Source organism: Lipotes vexillifer, unplaced genomic scaffold (assembly GCF_000442215.2).
Source record: "Lipotes vexillifer unplaced genomic scaffold, Lipotes_vexillifer_v1.1 scaffold690, whole genome shotgun sequence".
Classification (NCBI taxonomy): Eukaryota; Metazoa; Chordata; class Mammalia; order Artiodactyla; family Lipotidae; genus Lipotes; species Lipotes vexillifer.
The window spans coordinates 2,238,722-2,258,667 of NW_006798376.1; the positions used below are offsets into that span (position 1 = coordinate 2,238,722).

The following is a 19,946-nucleotide window of genomic DNA, read 5'->3' on the forward strand; positions in this document are numbered from 1 at the left end:
GCACCACTGACTGAAGTGTTTTAAAACAAATCCCCTTCAGGTGTTGAGTGGCCTGTCTACATTATTTGCTGGTTGATTCCTAAATTACTTATAGACAGTACCTAAATCTTTCACAAATGCTTCCATGGGGTCACTTTTAATTGTGAAATTTGTTTTATGCCTTCTTCCAGGGAAAAGTTTTTTCCCCACTTTCCCATTAAAACATATTTTTGTTCAGCTCAGTGTTCTCCACTGTGGGTGAATATGCCCTCCAGGAGGTGACAGGCAATGTCTGGAGATATTTTTAGTCGTCCTAACTGGTGGTGAGGATGGGCGTTATTGGCACCTACGAGAGGCTCAGATGCTGCTAAATATCCTACAATGCACAGGACTGCACCATCTCCCACACTCTTATGCCCCCCACACACGAGATAAAGAATCATCCCCCCCCGCAAAAATTGATAGTTACAAAGAAAGAAACTCTTAGCCCAGCGATTCTCAGTGGGGGCAGTACTGCCCCCTTGTGGGAACTCTGGAAATCTGCGGGGTGCTTTTTTGTTACGGTTATCACCATGTTCCTCAATCCATAGAAAACCACATACTTGAAGAATTATTCTACAATCCAAAGAGCTCTAAATTTCATTCTTCATTCATGCAGAAGAAAAATTCATATATAATTATCTAAGCCTATGACCTAAATCTGTTTTACTACATTTAAATGAAATACTTATTTTTGCATGGCTTTAAATTATATTTTGTTTGCCAGAAGTACAACTACCAGGTAAATTAAGGGAATTAGTTTACTTTATTTTGTAAGAAACTTTACAGAGGGTTGTTTACCATTTTGGAAAATTAGGTGTTGACAGAAACACCATTAGTGACACTAGAGTGTCCAGTACCAATTACCTGTTTTCAGTTGTTACATGAAATGATTCTAGGAAAAGTGCAAGCCCTTCACACCTTTAGTTCAACTTACTGTGTAGTCCTGTCCTGTGGTCATCTCCAACTTAGACAATCCAAAAACTTACTTATTAAGCCATACATTATTTCATTACACATTATTTTCTCTTTTGTTTAATATTATTGTTAGGATACTATGCACATATACACACACATAATTATGTCTGTGGATGGATTATATTATCTGTGAATTTCATTTCAGGATAGTCAGGGAGTTTTAGGGAATACTTGACATGAAGAAGGGAGCCTTGGGTGTATTAGGATTATAAACCACTTCTCTTGCTCATCATAGCCTTTTGGGAATCTTGATTCTGTTTCCAATATAATTACCAACTCATACAGCATCTTGCTCTCTGCAAATATGACTAAGATGCCATTGATATTTTCACCCAAATAACTGATAAAGATGTTTACTACAGAGCCGATGACTAATGTTAGGTAGTAGAATTCATCTCACTGCACTTGAGCCATGGAATTTCCTATCTACCTTTTAAATTACTTTTTATACAACTAAGTACCAAAGATGGCCCTTGAAAATTTCCACAAAACAGGAGCCAATTACCCATTGCAAGGAAGCCACCCTTTGCTGACCCCTCCCTCCCACTACTGGGAGGATATTTCCAGTAAAGTTTCTATAAAATGAAATGGCCATTTGAATCATTCCTAAGATCTCTTCCAGTAATGAGAAGACAAATTTTCTACGAAAAAAAAAAAAAAAAATCAGATGGCAGACGGACAGCAAGCAAGCAAAGCAAAGGAACACACAATCTCGAGGAGAACAGATACATATATCTGGATAGCACAAGTGTCTGACAGATTTTTTCTTTCCAAAAAGTCTCAATGAGTCCATACTGAGCAATACATCATTAAATATTCTATATCATCAATAAGCCCAAAACCATTCCTAGAAACCTGGATTCTTTGAAGCATCTTGGATAAGGAGTATTTGAGAATTAAATATATTCAAACAGAAATAGACCCATGCTATCATACATTTTTAAATTATATTTTCAAATGATAAGTGGACTTCCTTTATTACATAATTTATTTTACATAAAACCAAATCTCCAATAGACTGTTTAATTCATACTGTCTTTCAAACACTTCTTAAGTGTTTAAGGCAAAGTTTAAATTCTGAGTGGTAGGAAGACAATTTCTATTACAGGATACATTAACAAAAACCCTCTAATTAGGTTACAAAGTATGTGTGTGTGCACCTTAGCTTGGGGTAGAAGGAAGAGAACTGGGCTTCCCTGGTGGCACAGTGGTTAAGAATCCGCCTGCCAATGCAGGGGACATGGGCTCGAGCCCTGGTCCGGGAAGATCCCACGTGCCGCAGAGCAACTAAGCCCGTGCGCCACAGCTACTGAGCCTGTGCTCTAGAGCCTGTGAGCCACAATTACTGAGCCCACGAGCCACAACTACTGAAGCCTGCGCACCTAGAGCCCGTGCTCCGCAACAAGAGAAGCCACCGCAATGAGAAGCCCACGCACCACAACGAAGAATAGCCCCTGCTCGCCACATCTAGAGAAAGCCCACGTGCAGCAGCGAACAGCCAACACAGCCAAAAATAAATAAAATAAATAATTTTTTTTAAAGTGAGAGAACTACTTAAATTCTACTTTAAAATATATAAAATAATGTCAGCCTAAAAAACAGTCTATACCTAAATATAACCCCGTTGTTTTAAAATGTATAATTCTAATTGACTGAAACATTTAGAGATTTTCTAAATGAGTTTGCATGTTGACACTGTCTAGATAAATGTGCCAAAGAAAAACTGCCTTTATCATAATACCTATATTTGAGGTTTATTCTACTTGTTCCTTGTAACCCTAAGGAAACAATTTACCAAAATTATAGGGAAGTGTTGGAATTATAGCATAAAAGTTTCTTTCCCCCTAAAATTACAGGTAAGAAAACTACAGCCTACAGAAATGAAAATCACTAGCTGTCTCTGGTTTTAAGCCCAATTTTGGTTTCCTGTATATCTTTACACAAGTCACACCTCGAAAACAAGAGAACCATAAACCATCAGAGATCTGTGACATTTCATGGAACCACAAGAGACTAATACTTTCATCTGAACCAAAGAACTATCAATCAACACAGTATCCTTTAATCCCTTGCTATTTAAGGATCTGAAGACCAGTAACATCGGCATCATGTGAGACTTAATTACAAAGGCAGAATCTCAGGCCCCTTCCCAGAGCTGTTGAATGAGAAACTGCAGTCAACAAGATTCCCCAGGTGATTCAAATGCAATTTAGAGTTTGAGAAGCCCTGGGTCTATTTAACTCCGAGAGCAGAGCGCTACAGAGGGGACCTTAACACAGCTAAATCCAGTACCAGAGTGGTTTCTAATATGATGGGGGAGTGGGGGAGGGGTGTAAAATCCGTAGAAAGAAAACTGAGACTACACTGCGGATGAAAAATAGGAGAATAACTCCGAAATATGGCCTCTGTCAGAGGGCCATCTGTGATTCAGGAAATGACTCCGAAAATAGGGTCAGAGTTATTTCAATGAGCAGAATTAGAACCAAGAATGGAGTAGATATATGGGAAGACTATGCATGGATATCCTGGCATTAGAAGTCATGATATATTTTGTGAATGAAGTCAGAATCAGTAAATAATGACAATAAGAGCTAAAGTTTTCTGCATGACTGTACTCTAGGACACAAGGAGCTAAATTTATTACATGAGTGAGCTCACTTTCGCCTCTCAACAACCTCACAGGGTTTTCAACAATTGAAGAGGCTGTGGCTTTGGATGTATTTTACATGATAGTGTCAGGCTGATAAGGAAAGAACCTGGCTTTGCTTATGATGTATGTGACTTCATATATCTTCCCCCATCTGAGCTGACTGACTGACAGATGAAATTTCCCTGGGAGAAATAAAATCTGGACTAGTATTTGTCCAAATTGAAAAGCTCTAACATAGTCAAATCAGCCTCTAAATTGCGAACAGGCACTGACATATAAGCTTAATGTCGACCTGGGGAAACAGGCACAGGAATGTCTAGTGACGTTCCTCTCCAGCCTACAGGCTGTTAGAACACCTACAAAGAGCCTCCACCCAAACTTCTAGATCTACAGCTCCACTAGATATGAAAAGTAATGCCTTCATCATTTATGAGGACTGAACAATAGACAATGAAAGGAGGAACAGAAAAGCTCCCGGGAAATAAGGCTTCCAGCCTGATGGAATATGAAACCTGTCAATAACCCCTAGCCATGGAGATGCTCCTGCTGTGCAGGACCTCCAGTCCGAAAGACCCTTCCAGGGACTTTAGTGTCTTTCCCTGAGCCTGACATAGCTAGTCCCCCGAGCATTCCTGTCTTATTATCATCCTTTCTGGGCAATTCACGGCAGTGTTTCATTTAAACCCAGGGCCTTTAAGAAACAGCTCTTCTGGGCTTCCCTGGCGGTGCAGTGGTTGAGAGTCCACCTACTGATGCAGGGGACATGGGTTCGTGCCCCGGTCTGGGAAGATCCCACATGCCGCGGAGCGGCTGGGCCCGTGAGCCATGGCCACTGAGCCTGCGCGTCCGGAGCCTGTGCTCCGCAACGGGAGAGACCACAACAGTGAGAGGCCCGCGTACCGCGAAAAAAAAAAAAAGAAAGAAAAAAAAAAGAAACAGCTCTTCTAAGAAACTTATACAGTCTTCTAGAGTTGCTTGGGGTGTTAAACTGGGTAACAGCACATTTTGAGATTTTGAGTCCTCTGCCTGATCATACATGAACACTTTATATTTTTTATAAAATGCAGATAGCATCTAACCATCTCATTTCCACTTGTCCCATTGTTCCAATTTATAAACGTCTAGTTTTCCTCATTTCATTCATCACTTAAGATGTTTACAATGATTTAAGGGGAATGGCAAATAAGACACAGGAGTATCTAATCTCAGTTTTGTCACTAATAAGCTTCACGTCATTGGAAAATCACAATATTTCTGAACCTCTAGATTTTTAAAAAAATTTTTTGTCATTACTGTTTTGTTCATCAAAGGGGATGAACAAGGGTATCTCCTAAAATCCTTTCTAGGCATGAGGTTCTATAATGTGTTAATACCAGAACTAACGCTGTAAAGAATCTCTACAACTTTTCAAACCTTTCACTGTTAAACATTTGCTAGCACTCTTACTTAGCGCTTTACGGTCATCATTTTTTATTCCACAAACACGTACGGAGAGAGTATGCCTGTACGCAAAGCCTTAGGGGAGGAAATAGCATCATCCCAATTTTATAGAAATTAGAAACTAAAGCTCAGCGAGGTAAAGCAATTTGTTTAAAATCACACAGCCAGGGACTTCCCTAGTGGTGCAGTGGTTAAGAATCTGCCTGCCATTGCAGGGGGCACGGGTTCGAGCCCTGGTCCAGGAAGATCCCACATGCTGCGGAGCAACTAAGCCCGTGTGCCACAACTACTGAGCCTGCACTCTAGAGCCCACGAGCCACAACTACTGAAGCCCGCCGGCCTAGAGCCTGTGCTCCACCACAACAGAAGCCACCACAATGAGAAGCCCCCACACTGCAACGAAGAATAGCCCCTGCTCGCCGCAACTAAAGAAAGCCAACGCGCAGCAACAAAGACCCAATGCCGCCAAAAATAAATAAATTAAATTAAAAAGAGGATATGAAGATTACATTAACAGTCATATTAATAAAAAACAAAAATCACACAGCCATATGTGCAGGAAGAGTCAGAGGTCAACCTCAGGTCTGTGGCTCCACAGCCCATTGTTTTAATCATCATGACAGTTTCAGGTCATTTTTCTATTAGACTGGGCTAAAGTCTCTCAGATTACTCCTCTGACTCTCCAAAATCAGTTTCACTTTTTGGCTTCAACCTCATGATTGATTATATGTGATAGGACTGAATTCTGGTCGAAATACATGTTTGCAAAGTTACCTTTCAGTAAATCTAGTTCAATACCATAACAAAGATCAAAAAAAGGACAGAAAACTCTCCCAGAAGTTGCCATCCTATAAAAAGAAAGCTCCACTCAGTAGTTCCAATACCATATATGTCCAAATCTTCCCACTGGCCTTTTAAAAAAATGTAGCTGAGAGATTTGGAATTTGTTTTTTTCCCAAGTGGGAACAAGTTCCCCAGAATCTTTAAAGTATCAAAAATGTATTTTGATGAAAAACAAAACAAAACAAACCACTGTAATTCTTGATGATGGACTTTAGCTATTTAAGAGCAGTATATACGAACAATTTTATCCTTACTTTCAATATCACATTGTAGGAATTCAAAAGTTTTATTCAACTTAAAAAAAATCAAGCCAAACACAATATGGACTTGATAAATCTGAAAAGTAAAAGGGCATGTAAACATTACTTCAAAAAAGAGCGTTCTCATGAATGCAACTCAAGTGTAAAACAGAAATAACTTTCCGCATGTTTCTGCTATAGTTGTATGTTTGATTTTTTAAAAATTCTGTCTTTAATGTAGAAAATTGATTTTGTAAATGCCACTCACATGCCTTTTATTTTTAATTGAAAAGGCTAGAGATCATTTATCTGATACAGAAAATTTATGCATAGTCACAAACTAAAAACGTCACACTGAAAATTAGCAACATTTTTGACCTACCACTCTCACTGTTTGGAATGTATCCCGTATATAAATTAAAGACATATGCGAAAATGTGTACAAGAATGTTAGCTGCAGTGTGGTTTATGCTTACAAGAAACAAAACAAACAACCAGCACTATTAATAAGCTGAAGTACATGGATACAATAGCACAGTACATGGTTATTAGACCAATACGGACTGATCTGGAAAGAAAGGAGCTATAGTTAAGGGAAAAAAAAAAAAAAGCAGGTTGTTGAGGATTGTTACGGGATGATTCTACTTCAGGTAGAAAAACAAACAACAAACTAGAAATATCAAGAAGCATGTCCAGATTTTAACATGGTGAATATGGGTGCAGAGCCACACAAAAGAAAGTTTTTAAAAAATTGCTATAGGGACTTCCCTGGTGGCCCAGTGGATAAGACTCTACACTCCCAACGCAGGGGGCCCAGGTTCGATCCCTGGTCGGGGAACTAGACCCTGCATGCCGCAATGAAGATCCCGAGTGCTGCAACTAAGACCCAGCGCAGCCAAAATAAATAGTAAATAAAGAAATATTTTTTTTAAAATTACTCTAATATCAAGAAGCTCAGTGAGTCCAAGGCCTGTCTCAACCTGTGTGGACATCCCTGGTAATGCTCTGGAGAGGCTAGATAACCAGAGGATTTCAAGGCAGTATGTTTCCAACCCTGCTTCCACACTTCAGAAATTTGTCTTGCCTTGATAACAAACCAGAAAAAACCAAAATGTATTGCTACTTATCTCTTGCTTCACCGTGTCTAATAGTGACTAGATCGCCTCCTTTTTTTAGCCCTACAGACAACAGAAAGCATACCCTACATTTGATCTACCCTTGATCCTTTCTTGCAGTCATCGACTGTTTAACATTTATTTTCCTATCCTAGGAAAAATATAAATGACTGCCCCAAAGAGCAGTTTTGTATACTGACAGCTTCAAATAAACACATTTCAGAGTTTCGAAACACTTTTTACAAAGGCAGCTTATTGTCAAATAGGGTATCAAGTTGTGCAGTGTTAAATATTCTCTATTTCCCCTATTGCTTGTTCATCTAAGTACAATATAACATAATCTCCGAGCAAAGAAACCCATGAAAGAGGCCATGTGATCACACGTGAATTCCTTTTTATGCACAGTACAAGTTCATTTTGGCACTGACCCTTGGTCACTGGGACAGACCAAAATAAGTACATTTCTCCTCAGTGTTAAAATCACAAATGCTGGGCTTCCCTGGTGGCGCAGTGCTTGAGAGTCCGCCTGCCGATGCAGGAGACGCGGGTTCGTGCCCCGTTTCGGGAGGATCCCACATGCCGCGGAGCGGCCGGGCCCGTGAGCCATGGCCACTGAGCCTGCGCATCCGGAGCCTGTGCTCCGCAAATGGGAGAGGCCACAGCAGTGAGAGGCCCGCATAACGCAAGAAAAAAAATAAAATAAAATAAAATAAAATCACAAATGCTGTCATCAGCAAGACTATTTCACTGCCAGTCCCCTGGGGGCTTTCACATGAGAGGGGTCACAGACTGAATGAAATAGCCTTTTACAGGAAGACTGAATGGCACTTTCCAAGGGAATATTGATTCAAAAACTTACAGTCCATTAAGTACGACCCACAATCTATCCCTTTGTGGTAGTTCAGACTACACTCATTTCTTCTTACCCTAGAATTGAAAGGCAGTTTATATTTAGGGCACCCCATAAAACATTTGGCTTTTCTCTTAAAAAATATTTAATGTATGTAAATAATCATATTAACTGAAGAGTATTAAAATTTTTTTCTAAAAAGGACCTCAGACTGCAACAGGCCATGTTAAGATCTACCTAATTATGTTCTAGAATCACAGAGTTATCAAGGAGATCAAACAACCTATTAGAAGCTATTAGAAGTTTCGTCTAATAGCTGATTTTTTTCTTATAATAATTGTCTTTTAGTTCGTTATGGGGGGAGACAGGAGTGAGTAGGAAACCATTCCCTTTACTCTATCTCCTCACACATGTATTTTTTTACTACTATTAATTTTCCATTCTTTCTCTCAGTTTTCTTTTCTCTGCCAAATATGAGTCTAGAGGTTTCCTCACAGGGGTTTTAGGAATCTCCCTCAGACCAATATCAATGTAAAAGAGCTCTCTATGCAAAGTGCACTATTGGTTTCTCTTTTGGTTGGTTTAGACTAAACACTAAAGAAGAACACTGCACCATGGCTTTTTAAGCACATTCCCCCAAATCACTACTAATTGGAAAACTATAATACTATATGTATTCAATGATATACTTTCCAAACACTTGAATCCTCATATTAAGTTACGTTTTCATTTATATGTGGAAGCTAAAAAAAATAAAGCAAATGAACGAATATAACAAAACAGAAACAGACACACAGATAGAAAATCAAATTAGTGGTTAACAGTGTGGAGAGGGAAGCAGGGGCAAATAGAGGTAGGGGATTAAGAGGCACAAACTACTATGTATAAAAGCTACAAGGATATATTGTACAGCACAGGGAATATAGCCAATACTTTACAATCACTTTAAACAGAGTACAGTCTCTAAAAATACTGAATCACCATGCTGTACTAATATAATATTGTGAATCAATTTTACTTCAATAAAAAAAGTTATACGTTTGAGAATATATTTTAATATTCAACTAAAGGACGTTCTAAACTACTAGTTGTACAATTGCTAAATATTATACTCCTGCTGCCATCTTGTGGCAATTTTTGGAATCTTCTTGCTTGTTCTCTTTTCCTCCCTCCCTCCCTTCCTCTCCCTCACCTTCCTTTTCCCCCTACCTTTTGGAGGGTACCTATATCCAAACCTTAATGAGTCCCTTTCTTAAGTAAGCAGGGAGACAACCTGCACTATATTCTGAAAGAAGAACAGATTGTTGCCAATTCCTCCTCCTGTAATATATTCCCTCCTTTCTCCTTATATTTTTCTCATTTTTCCACAAAACCATTCTTTTAACAATAATACTTTTAAAACAAATATCCATCTTTTAGATTAATCTAGTTTCCTACAAGTAAAGGGAATACAGATTATAGGAAAATATATGTGTATCTTATGAAAGACTTTTCCTTCCAAACTTTTTCCAAATTGTACTTTTACAGAGAAAGAAAGAAAGAAAGCATCCTGTATTTCCGGCTACAAGATGCCACACAGCCACAGATACCGACTCTCAGGGTCCAAGGAGGAGCCCTGGGGACACACTCTGGAAAGAGAGAGCTGCCCAGCAACCCCAGGCTGGATGGAGACCGGAGGCCTGGCAACCCTTTATTACTTCCCAACTGTCCCCTTCACCTATGGGCCCTGCTGTGGCATGGCAAAGGAATTCATAAATCTGGGGGTAAATCACACATTTCTCTGATGATATATTAAAGTGAGTAATTCTTAACCAGACTGATTTACCATCAGAGCAAGAGTACACTTTATAAAAACCACCTTTTCCATCTAACTCTATGTCCCCACTCCAATTCCTGTGGAGAAACTTACAGACAGCCATCCAAGGAGTCACCCAAAGACAGGTATAGTGAGAACTCGATTAGCCAGAATCTTCCACAACGTGGAGATGAGGATGGAAACAATCTGTTTCATTCCTTGTTGAAAATGACTTTAAAACCATCTTTCCCTCTTTTGTGTTATTTATATCTATGTTATTCACAATCTGTATTTTTCTATATTTTCCTTTAAAATCTATGAACCCTTAAAATGAAGCATTATTCTAAGCAACAGTAGCCACATGGCATAGATTTAATGTGATTGTTACATCTTTTCCCTCAGGACATTAAAATTCCTTACTGTTAATATAAAATAAATTAACTTGCGTGCCACCTAGAAGCATTCCTGATGCCACCAGTATATGAACATCACACTTTGGGAAATGGGGCTCTGACGTATACATGCTAAGTAGAGTACAGTAAATCTAACAACCATTATTTATAGATAAGTAGCTTTAAGTGTCACAGCATCAAGATTTTGATATTTTAGAGCCATAGTTCAGATCAGAAGTTCTCAGACATTTTTTCTGCAGTGGCTCACGGGATGAATGATGTTCTCACGTGCAACACACTCTTGTGAAAAGACCAACTGTGGGTTCTGTGCAATTTCCTGCCATATATTTGTCATCCTCCCAATCCGGGAAGCCAATCGGAATGCAAGTCAAAAACCATCCCTAGGGAGGTGCCTGTGAATGCACTCAACCTTATTTCCTAAGAAGCAAATAATTCATGAAGTTTGATTTTTAACCTATTATTTACTCATTTTAACCTTACTAATCAAACACACACCACTTTGTGCCATGACACCACAGCTGAAATCTGCTGAAGTAAGACATGAAATTTTGTCCTGAATATTTTAGAGTGAACTCATTCTCTGAGAGGAGACTGAATTGAACATGAATTGGTACTATCCTCTAGAAGGTTTCAGGGTGGGTGTTTTTTTTTTAATTTGTTTGTTTTTAATACATTCTAGATATGTGCTGTTCTTACCCTGCCTCTGAAAATTAGCACGTGGGAAGACAAATGTAGCTGAGGGTTGTATAGGGTTGGAATTTCTACTATAAACAGACCTGGTTTCTACCCAGGGGTTTACAGCCTAACATATAAAAGAATTTTCTATTTTGAGAATTTTTAGCATATGTAGTGAAGTTCCTTGGTGGTCGTGTGAGACATGAAATTAACATTACCCACACCATGAGGGCAGTGAAAGTCATCAAGAAAAATACTAACATTTACTCAAAGGCTTCGGATTTGCTCATCAGGCAATACAGTTGAACAAACAGACCTACAAGTATTTGTAAGAGGCAAATATACAAGTACTTTTAGGATTCCCTATAAGGTTTGTCAGTAGCATTTTTGCAGCATTTGAGGTCAAAGTGCTTAAATAAAGACACATCTGAGGATTTAAAACACATTTTGAAGCCCTCTCTAAATTGATCTATAAAGGAGGAGCAGTTTGAATTAGCAACAAGTCAGAGAGCATAATTTAAGAACTGTACTTGTATAATCTTTATCACAAGTAAAAAAAATTCAAACTAAGTTCTAACAAGGTAACTACAGCAGATGTTTTACTGGATTTGCCTTATTAAGGCAAATTCATTTATTAAACAAACACTCAGATGAAATCAGCATGTTATCCCCTTACACACCAAAGTGCTATCAGCATGCTCATCCACGTAATAAAATCAACCCAAATCAACTCCTAGTATCAACATGTTGACTGTTTAGGACTAATTTCCAAGAATATGTCAAATCAACATGCACTAAAAAAAAAAAAGGTTAACCACACAGCCAACACATTGGACAGGACAAATTATAGAAAGTATTTTATAACTTTCTAGCTAATATAAACTTTATGTTGATTGAATTTAAAACTCCATTATTTTCTAAGGTAGCATGGGTTTCTATTATATGCCCACATAAAAAAACAATATGAAAATGTTTAAAATAAAAGCAACATAACGTACACTGAAGTCTGCGGTCCACCAACAATGTTTAGGGAGTAGTGCAGAGTAAGGTTAAGAGTTTTTTAAAAGGAAATCCGTTGTTCAGAACAACAATAAAGAGATTAGTTCTATCAGCCTTTATATAATAAAACAAATCTATTTCAAAGATACGCATTTTCTGGAAATATCTATTTTTCATTGAGAAATATTTTAAAGCATTGTATATTTTCAATATGAGCAATTATTTTTAAAACTTTAGGAAATTCATATTGTACAATATCTAAAAAATCTGAAATATCTGAAGACATGAAAGATTTTAAAAGGTTAGAGTACTATTCTGAACAAGACCTCTGTTCTACGTTTGCGGTTGTATGAGTTTTGCAAATGAGAGATCTGGCAGGAGTTCCAGATGTCAAGCTAGAAGAGAGGAACCAGGGACCCAAAAGAGAGATGCACAACACAGGCAGATCCAAGAACAAAGAAAAAGAAGGTAAAAAAATCATCACTGGGTAAAAGCAGGAGGTAGTAAGTACTTCGATAAAAAGCAACAGAGATTGGTTCTAGTACCCTGCTCTGGGAGACAGTATTGGACTGTGTGTCTTAATACCAAGCACAAGCATTTGACAAGCTGCAAGATGCTGTCATCTATTTCATGATAATAGCCCAAGAAGTAAATCCTCCTTTCCCCAAGAAACTGATTGGGCCAAACTAGAGGAGTTTCAGAATAATAACTACCATAAGAAGTATAAAATCATAAACTGAATAAATCGGCAATTTGTGTGTGTGTACACATATATGTACATACTCATATACATACACAATACTCATACACATAAACATATACATATAGCCCGTTTTCTCTTCGGGGATCCAACAGCACAGGACACTAACAAAGCTAGTAGTCATTTTTGACAATTTCCAAACTTCTGAGCTTTCACTTTTGTGAAACAGGATATGCCATCCCTGGTTTATCTCAGAACTCACAGTAACTTCCAAGAGCTACAAGAATCTGAGATAACATAGGGTCCTGAACTCTGATAAGCAAATTCTCAGTGGCAAATGAAAATAATTATTCCTACTCAGAGCAACCATGAAATCACCTGAAAATCTTATCAAAAGAAAGGGTTTTAATGCACTCTCAGCATCTCCTACACAGTGTGGGGAAAGGGCACTGGGCAACAGCCACTTAGTAAGGAAAGAGGAAAAAGACAGAACATCTTTTGTTTTTTCAGGTCTTTTAGAAATATTTTCATGAGGGTCAGTCAAATCTCTAATGAACACATGATTAAATGAAAACTTGCAACCTATACATGTATCAAGGATTTGGATGGAACAAGAACTCCTGGTGTATTACAAATATATCTGGAAAATGTACTTGATTCCAGAGCCCAAACCAACACCAAAGCAAAGTGGATATGTCTTAAATAATAAGTATAAATAGATAATAACTTGGAGATATCAATTCACCAACTCCGGTACTGATGCAAAATTAAGAAACCTATATTGCCTTTCTGGTCCCATTACCGAGATCTTTTAAAAGGCACTTCAGTGATTTGCTCAGTTTTCTCATCACTAAAACCAGAGTACGATCTACCTCCTGTACCTCTTTGACTGAATGTAGGTGCGAGGTGCTTACGCTCAGAACCTGTCCTCTTCAAATCACACGCGGCAAGACACAAGGATCTTGACAAGCAAGCCTGCCTAAAAATCCTCCCCTCACCTCTTCGGCATTTCTCCCTTTCAACTCTCATCATAAATATTACTCCTCTGAGTAAACTAAACGAATGTCCTCTCCCAGAAGCTCCTGTTAAAACATTACTGTGTTAATCCAGAAAGGATAACTGGTTAACATATTGGTAGGTTGTCAGGTAGTAATAAATTCCTTTGGATGGAAGGATTGGTAGGGATGAAGGAATCAGCAGGAGGGGTCTGTAAGGCAAAAGGCAAAGGGTATAGTGAATGATATCCAAAGGCAGCAACCAAGATCCTTTTCACATCCTTCCTGACTGCACTATTCATCGGCGCCACCTATGACATGACACTGAACTAGAGAAGCTGAGTGAGGAAGGAAAAAGGGGGAATGATTAGGAAATGACAATCCCCAGAGCAGGACGGCCTGGGGAAATTCTGGCCTGGCACAGCACACCCAGGGCGTACGTGCTGGATACAAGGGCTCACTGGTCACTTTTTCATAAGGTCAGTTTCGTGCTGGCTCTAAGACTTTTCCAAAAAGAAAAAAAATCCTATTCTAATTTAGGGCAGGTTCTTTTCTTCCTATTTGGAAGGATTCACCAGTTAGTAAGATGGAACTGGCCAGATTCCAAGGCTATCGAATATAACTGCTGATAACTGGGGCTCTAAAGACTGCAAGATTGGGGTTTCACACATGGCTGGCATTTCCTAGCTGTGAGATCTTAGGTAAGTGAATTAACTTCTTCAAGCCTCAGAGTCCTCACGTGAAAAGTACATACGTGATCTAGGACCACTGGTAGAAAACAAGGAGCTACTGAAAGTAAAGAGCTTAGCACTGTGTTAACATCACTAAGATTAGCTATCTTTATTATTCTTAGCATCGCTAGTTTAAAGCATTGTGTATTTCCTATGTGAACAATTAATAAGCTGGGCCCAGAGTTCCACCGGTACCCGCTCATTTCACTGAAGTTGCTTATATCAAAATTAGGCCAAATCCCTTGCTTTAGTCTGAAGGTTAAACCAGCTGAAATGAATCAGAGATGCAAAAGGCAAAGAGTTTTCTGGGGCACCCATTCCAAAGCATCCATGTCCCAGTGGAAGAAGGTACAAGTTCCAAAGGATGAATTTACATCATCAAGAATCAAGGGATTTGTGACGGGAAATGCTCAAGTGGCTTGGAATACAATATATTGTTCCTGTAACAGATTAATATTGATTCCAGCCTTTGCCTAAGCTAATTTAAAAAACAACAACTGTATGCAGTCTTCTGAGCTAACTGGGTGGTCAAAATAAGGAATTTAGGTGTGTATAAAAAGTTAAGGGGGAGAATTAGGATATTAGGTAATTCTTGATGTGGAATATATACATGCAGGGAATCAGAAGTTCACAGAAAACCATGTGAAATACTCAGTTATTTGGCAGAAAGTTACATATAAGTGTACAGTATCATCGTCATCCAAAACCGCCTACAGTTTTCAGTGATTATCACTTGATCTCTACTGGGCATTTCTAAGGGGTCTGAAAATGAGGACTGCAATAAGTCGGATGTTTTCTTTTTAAACATGATCATCATACTGTACACTTGATACTTATGCTGTGAGCTCAGATCTTCCCCTTCCCTAGTATAATTTTCATCTAAGCATTCCTTAGATACTTAGATCATTCTTAATGGAGATTGTGCATTATACCCTCTGTGGACACATGGAAATCTGGCTAACTGGACTGACTTGATTACAATAGTCGGTGAATTCTCCCATTTCCTTCCACTGCAATAAATGCTGAAGATATTTTTACCACCGATTATGTAAATATTTCAGATTGCAATCATTTTCTAAAACAGCGGTTACAGGCAAAAGTTCTTTTATCATTCTGCCCACCAAACAATTCCTACAGTTTCAAAATATGTTTCTTTTCTTGTTAGTATAAAAACTGGGTGTCCTAGTAAAGTTTGAAACAAACCCATAGCATGAACAGCTATCACTAAATCCTACAGCAACTGCAATTGAACATTAGCTTTGTGATAAAGCAGTCTCCTTCAGCCCCAGTAAGTGCATCAGGATGGCACAACTTTTAACAAAGGATGCACAAGCTGATGGAATGTCTACTCCCCAAATCCAAATATCTGAAAATTAGCGAATACACTTTTATTTTGAAAGCATCTTGTTTGCTGTTAAATGTTGTATCCCAGATATACTTTTTAAATTATTTCTTTTCTTGGCCAAAATAAGGTGTCTCACCAATGATAATTAAGTTAGTACTGTCTCTTTAAATGCTAGGATGAGTACCTAATTCCAGAGGTTACTATGCCCATATATTATACCTGTCAAAATTCTTTAAACTCTAATGAGTCACCTTGCTGAAAATACACTCCACGCTTCCATTTGAAAGTATAAAGCTAAGTGCTGAGTGGGGAAAAGTTTACACTCAGTCCCAGCGTGAATCAGCGCACAGAGGAAGTAGGAAAGCACTTCAGCTAGCTGTTGCAGACACAAATACGCGCCCGACCGACCGCTACTGCGCATGATCCACTCTTTTGATGAATGTTCCTACCCCTAACCCGAAAACGTCGGGAGTGTGTGCGCGGAGGGGGGTTGGGGCGGGGGAGGAATAAAAAAAAAGGAAGATGATGTGTACGTTTGAAAGATCAGCCATTTCCTCTCAGTACACACAAAAACGCCTCTCATTCCTAGAGAGATTTCTTATCAAGGAAAATAAAAGTGCCTCTTTGAGAGCCAGCTCCTGAGTGAGAGTGGACTCTGGGAGACACAGTTTCCTCTCCTGTCCTCTCTAGACCCCAGTGAAAGCTCCTCTTTGCTACCAGGTGGTGCTAGTTACTCTTCGAGGGGCACAGTCCAGACACAGATATTTGAAATTTCAAAAATGCGATAAAGCCCCAGCCGGTCAGCCCTAGGAGGCAAACAGCTGCCGGGTGACCGCTGATGAAGTGGCTTCTTCAGGAGGTGGGCAGATTGATTCCAGCTGCTGAGAGCGGGGCAGGGCAGCGGCCGAGGAATGCGCAGCTCAGCTGAGGCAAGACACAGCAGCTTCCCAACCAAGGGCAAGGCCAAATGTTAGCTCTGATTGCAGTCTTGGCCTGAGAGAAGTAAGAATGCCATTGTTCCACTTGATAGGGACTTCCAAGGCAGCCTGAGCCAAAAGGTGCTATGTGCACGGTGTCATTTTATATGTGGAGCGTCGCTCAGGAAATCTGAAAGCTGTCCCTCGAGACGTTGGTTCAGAGTGGGCCTGCAGTTCCCAAGGTGAATCCTTTCTGCCTGATTCCTGTTTTTCCCTCTCAACCCACTCCCAGCTCCTGGCCCTTTTCTAACAGCTCTCAACCCCTACCCAGACTCCTTTGCTCCCCTCTCCCCCACTCCCACATGCAAACACTGTAATCAGTACACAACTGAAACAGACAAGGAAGGGGTGCAGCGGAGGACTGGGGGACATCCAGAGCCCTGCAACTGGCCTGGATGGAGACATACAAGAGGACATGCTCTTTAGAAGTACTGGCCTCAAAGTCAGAGAGCTTAGGGGGAAGGACTAATGTAGGGGTCCCCTGAGGGCCCCAAACTCAGACGCCAAGTGATCTAACAACAGGGAAGGGGTAAGAGGTAGGTGGGCATAAAGGCACGCCTAATGGAATATTCAATATCCTGAGAAATGCACTTTCGGCCGTGCACTTCCAGAGACTAAAAGCCAGTAATGGGCTCTGGAGTCTGCACTTCCTCTCCCTAATGTCCAGAGGCGCTTTAATGCTGCAGCCAATCGATCAGCCTTCTCCGGTGAAGGCGGCCAGTGGAGAGCAAAAGCTTCCTACTTGCGGCCAAAATCGCCCGGCCTCCTCTGCACACCACGAAAGAGCGACAACAACTTTGAACTGTCAGGACTTGGCTCTCAACGTGCTGGGAGAAGGAAAGGAAGGAGCCCGGAGGCGTCCAGAGAAATAGCTCCCCTCCCTCTTCATCCCAGCTTTTCCAGGGAGAGACTAAGAAGGAAGACAAACAAGGAGGGGGCATTATCCACCCTGAGACAGGGCTGACCAGTAGCCCCAAACCTGCTTCAGGTGCAAGGTCACCGAACCGCCTCCAAGCCCTGGGCAGCCCAAGATGTGGCGCTTCTGGAAGGGACACAAACTGAGCAAAAGAACATCCAGAAAGTGGGGTTTCTTTACAATCTCCTGCTGACATCGCTTGCTGCCTGGAAAGTGACCCCCAGAGGCTGATTCCTGCCGCGGAGACGCATCCCAGTCCCGCCTCCCTCCCCCCGCCCCTCTGCGCCTTCCCAGCGGGGCTTGGGCTCCGGGCGAGTTCAGTCCCCAAATTGAACCCAACCCTGTCCAGCCTCCCGTCGCCGCTCCCAAGTGGCTCCAGCAGCGCACTGAGCATGCCCTGTGGCCTGGGTTTGGGGGTCACCTCCGGGAAACTTTCCGGGCCCAGGGATGGGCCGGGTTGTCCCCCGCGGGCGCCCCCCCAGGGGTGCGCGAAGGAAAGACCGCGCGACTGCAGCCGCGTGCGGAGCGGCCAAGTTAGCGAGCGCGACAAAACTTTCCACGCTCCTTCTTCCCACCCCACCTCACCCCGCCACAGGGACGCGTCTCCCCGAGGAGCTCGCCTTTCCCAACCCGGCGGAGACAAGCACAGCACGTGATGGGCAGAAATAAACACTTCCCATTCCCGGCCCGCGAGGGCCAGCCCCGACTCGGCGCGCTGCGGAGAACTAGGGGCGCCCTGCGTCGAGCAGCCCCCGAGTCGCCGCGGCCCGGAGCCCCCAGCACCCCGAGCCGCCGCCAGAACGGCCACCCGGCCCGCCCGCCGCGAGGGGTGGCCCCGCTCCGGCCCTCCGCGCCGAACCCCGGCGCCTACCTTTCGGATTTGGTGAACTTCCGGAATGCCTGTCGGAGGTCGTGGAAGGACCTGTACGTCTGCGGCTCGGCCGAGATGCCCTGTGCCCGGGTGGTCCGGGGGCCGATGTGGGTCGAGGGCACGGGCAGCACCGACTGGCACTTATGGAGCTTCCTCTTCAGCTCCTGGATTTCTTCCTCCTTCTCTGACAGCCGCTTCTCCAGCTCTTTGATCCTCTCTTCCTTGAGCATGAGAATCTTGGCAAAGTCTTCCTCTAGCTCGCTCATGTTTTCCCTGAGCCCCTCCGCGGAACTTTGTCTCGGGCGGCGGCGGCGGCGGCGGCGGCTGGGACGACAGCCGGGCGAGGCGAGCGCGGAGTGAGCGAGTGAACGGGCGCTAAGTACTCGAGCGCAGCGGTGCTGCTCCTAGTGCGGCGCGAAAAGCCGCTTTCTTCGATCCGCTTCTGCTGAAGGGACTAAAAGCACCGAGGGGTGGATGAGAAGTCTAAAAGCGAAGGAGAGGAGAGGCAGAGTGCTAATCGCCAGTCTCTCCGGGGAATAGGTGATTATCTTTCATTGAGAAACCAATTAGAGCTGCCCTTCCTCCCCTGAGACCCCCCTCCCCCGTCCCCCTTTCCCAATCACTTCGTGAGAACACGGCGCGCGCGCCACCCCACCGAGAGCCTGCTTTCTAGCTGGGAGGGTTAGACCAGTGAGCCTGGTCTCACCTCATCACATAATAATCACTCTTGCACGCTGTATGGTGCCAAAGGAGAGGGGTGGGGTGGAGGTGGAGGGGAGAGCTTTATGCCACTTGATCCTTGAAATAGCAACAATAACCATGTGATCTGGCAGATGACGCAGCGCTTGTAACTGGAGCCTAAAGACTTTGTGGTGTGTGTGCGTGCGTTTGTGTGTGTGTGTGTGTGTGTGTGTGTGTGTGTGTGTGTGTGACATTTCATAAATATTAAACTGCCTTTAGACAATAACCTGCGTGAATTCATCTTTGTTTTCACCTTTTACTTCTGCTCTGGATGATAAGGGGGTGTGTGTGTGTTTCTAACTGGGAAGTTCTGTGGTTGTGACCCCAAGTAATAAGAATGACAGAGCACTCGCAGTTCCAGGTGTTTTCAGCATAAAATTTTAGTGGAAATAGTAAACTAAAATTGTTGGTGGGTAAGTTGGATGAATTACTCATAGGGTAATGAGCCAATGTTTACTGAAAAGAAAAAAAGGTCCATGCATCCATCATAAACTTCTTAGAGTTTGGATTCTATTTCATCTGCTACAGTTAAAATTTGTATATTGAGCATCCAAATTATATTACCATACCATCTTATATGGTTGCGAATTGAGGGCTACCAGTGCTAAGCTGCTGGCTCACCCTACCAGCTCCTATTTTAGGGAAAAATAGCTTC

At 41.8% G+C, this 19,946-nt stretch overlaps 1 protein-coding gene across 1 annotated transcript in view; it reads right to left on the bottom strand.

Annotated features, from left to right (window-relative positions):
- The window catches only part of PRKG1 (protein kinase cGMP-dependent 1), a 1,229,308-nt gene extending 1,210,277 nt beyond the window's left edge, over positions 1-19,031 (bottom strand). The window contains exon 1 of the mRNA XM_007470290.1: positions 18,551-19,031. Coding sequence (XP_007470352.1) covers positions 18,551-18,816 — 266 coding nt within the window. The 5' untranslated portion in view covers positions 18,817-19,031. The remainder of the gene's footprint in view (positions 1-18,550) is intronic.
- Between the last annotated feature and the right edge of the window lie 915 nt (positions 19,032-19,946).